Genomic DNA, 318 nt, shown 5'->3' with positions numbered 1-318 from the left:
TAGCAGCGACCCCCAATTCGAAACAAATTAATCTCATGTCTTTTGTTTACCAGATAAAGCGCTGCATAAGGGAATGGTTAAGTCCGCAGATGGCCAAGTGTGCGAATAAGCAGAGCGACGCGGAACTCGAATTGTGCATGGAAATTGCGGGGAAACGTGAGAAGGTGAAAGAGAAGGTGAGATTTATTGGTGGCCGAGAGCAAGGTCATATGCGGCCGTTTGTTATCCTTATGTTCTGGAATTTATTGGTGTGTATTTTTTTTCTTGAATTATTATGTTTAATATCTGGGTGTATATTCTCCGGTATGAGGTTATACA

The 318-nt window shown here is 41.8% G+C and overlaps 1 protein-coding gene across 1 annotated transcript in view; it reads left to right on the top strand.

Annotated features, from left to right (window-relative positions):
• Window positions 1-318, top strand: part of LOC119593719 — a gene marked incomplete in the record, with an annotated part of 8,047 nt that overhangs the window by 2,621 nt on the left and 5,108 nt on the right. The window contains 1 exon segment of the mRNA XM_037942690.1: window positions 54-176. Within this exon segment, the coding sequence (XP_037798618.1) occupies window positions 54-176 (123 nt within the window).

This window comes from Penaeus monodon, chromosome 32 (assembly GCF_015228065.2).
Source record: "Penaeus monodon isolate SGIC_2016 chromosome 32, NSTDA_Pmon_1, whole genome shotgun sequence".
Taxonomy (NCBI): Eukaryota; Metazoa; Arthropoda; class Malacostraca; order Decapoda; family Penaeidae; genus Penaeus; species Penaeus monodon.
This window is presented reverse-complemented; position numbering and strand designations above follow the sequence as displayed.